Source organism: Nannochloropsis gaditana (assembly GCF_000240725.1).
Source record: "Nannochloropsis gaditana CCMP526 unplaced genomic scaffold scaffold246, whole genome shotgun sequence".
NCBI classification, from domain to species: Eukaryota; class Eustigmatophyceae; order Eustigmatales; family Monodopsidaceae; genus Microchloropsis; species Microchloropsis gaditana.
This window is the reverse complement of record NW_005803707.1, coordinates 21,770-23,488: the sequence shown is the minus strand read 5'-3', so window position 1 is coordinate 23,488 and position 1,719 is coordinate 21,770. Positions and strand designations below refer to the sequence as shown.

Here is a 1,719-nt window from a genome sequence, read left to right as displayed (position 1 = left end):
AGCGCACGTCATCCGCTTTCAAAACCTGCCTGTATCGCCGGCCGTCAGTACCCAGACAAGCAATTATCAAAGGTCTGCTTAGTCCGGATTCGGCGAGAGCAAAGCGGGATTCAAATCGCTCCACACGCACCACATGCGTGGAACACCCCCATGCCTGATCCTCAGCGTCATACCTCGCCATCGGGTCCAACGGCGGTGATTTGGTCAAGACGGCAGGTAAGGCTGCCAAAGTGACGCCGCTGCTCGAAGTTCCGCTTCTAGGACCTTCGGCGCCACGTCGCAGAATGTCCGGAAAACTACGGACAACGGCCGGCTCGGCGGTAAGGGACACAAAAGACAGGTTCCGGGACTGCTTCATCTCCTGCGTGCGCTTGATCGAAGCCAATTTGATGTACCCGTCAAGAAGTTTTTCTGTGTTGGTGACGAGAGCCGCCAAGACGGGGCAACCACTAGACAGCAAGCGATTCAAGATTCCTTGCGCTGCTTGGACCTTCTCTTCCAGGTGCGCCATACGATTGTAGGTTTCTCGGGCTGCAGCCGAATTGAGCGTCTTCCCGTGCCGAAGAGCGAAAAGCTGGAGCAGGGTATGGTGGGGGTGTTCTTTGCAAGTCCGGAAAACTAGCAATTCTACAGCGCTGCTGAATTCACGAGTACCCGAGCCCAATCGCGATAAAATCTGATATATCAATGGTACAACCTTGTAAGTGGGAATCTCTAAAACCAGCTTGGCAAGCTCTGCATTCACGACAAGGCTTCCTGCATTGACTGGATCGAACCAAAGCGCTACAACCTTGAAGATGGGTCCCAAGTCATCATCATCTCCACATCCCGAGCCATCTTCCTCTTCGTGCTCTTTTGCCTCTGAGTCGCTCGCTAGGACAGGACGACCTTCGCAACTGTTCTTTGTAGTTTTCCGCCGGTGCCCACCTCCCACCAAACCGTCAAAGCACAGTGCTTGTCTGAAATGCTTCAACGCATCAAGAAGGATCCCAGATAAAGAGTCAACCTGTGCCTTAAAATCGGCTTCATCCAGCGCTAACTCTTTCTTTAAGCTTCCAATTCGCCGTCTGAGTTCATTGCATTTCGGATCTTTTTCGCTAACCCCTTCGTATTCCCGTTGCCTGACTTCAAGCTCCACTTTACGCTGCTGCAGTAACTCTGCCTGTCGTACCATTTCGTCAGATTTCAGACGTTCAGAGCGACGTTGATACAAGTCAGTGAGAAAATCGGCCAGTGTCAAATGAGCCTGTCGACGCTGCGCGGGCGTGCCTCCATCTGCACCAGCTCGATCTACGGCGGGCCGTAAATGTCCGTCGATGATACGTTGCGTGCTTTCGGATCGGGCTATCGCCATCCACCGCCCCGCTAGTTGTCGAGCCTGAATCTCCAATCCGCGTACCCTGGCTTCATCTGAACATTTTTTAGAGACGTCTTGGTCCAAAGTCTCCAAGGCAGGAGCCAGAGCTGTCACAGTTCGGATGGCAAGGTCTCCTTTCCCGTTTGCCCAGAGGATACGGGCTTGTTCAAGCTTGCAGACGCAGCGCTCCACTGTCAATACTCCATTCGGGCTAGCACCAGGGGCAAGTAGAAGGCTCTCCACTCTGTCCATCACACTCGCCGCGATGGTCAAATTTCCTGCCGCACGCGCAGCTGCGGCTATACCTTGCGCATGACGCACAAGCGCTTGATGACAATCTAAGGGCGGACAAAGCGCTCGAA

General features: G+C 53.8%; 1 protein-coding gene across 1 annotated transcript; it reads right to left on the bottom strand.

Moving 5' to 3' along the window:
* Positions 1 to 478: 478 nt before the first annotated feature.
* NGA_2014200 (phosphatidylinositol kinase) lies at positions 479 to 1,303 on the bottom strand (the record flags this gene model as incomplete). Its single annotated transcript, XM_005855252.1, has 1 exon — positions 479 to 1,303. A coding segment is annotated over one exon (825 nt), but the record flags the coding sequence as incomplete, so codon positions are not given.
* Positions 1,304 to 1,719: the final 416 nt, after the last annotated feature.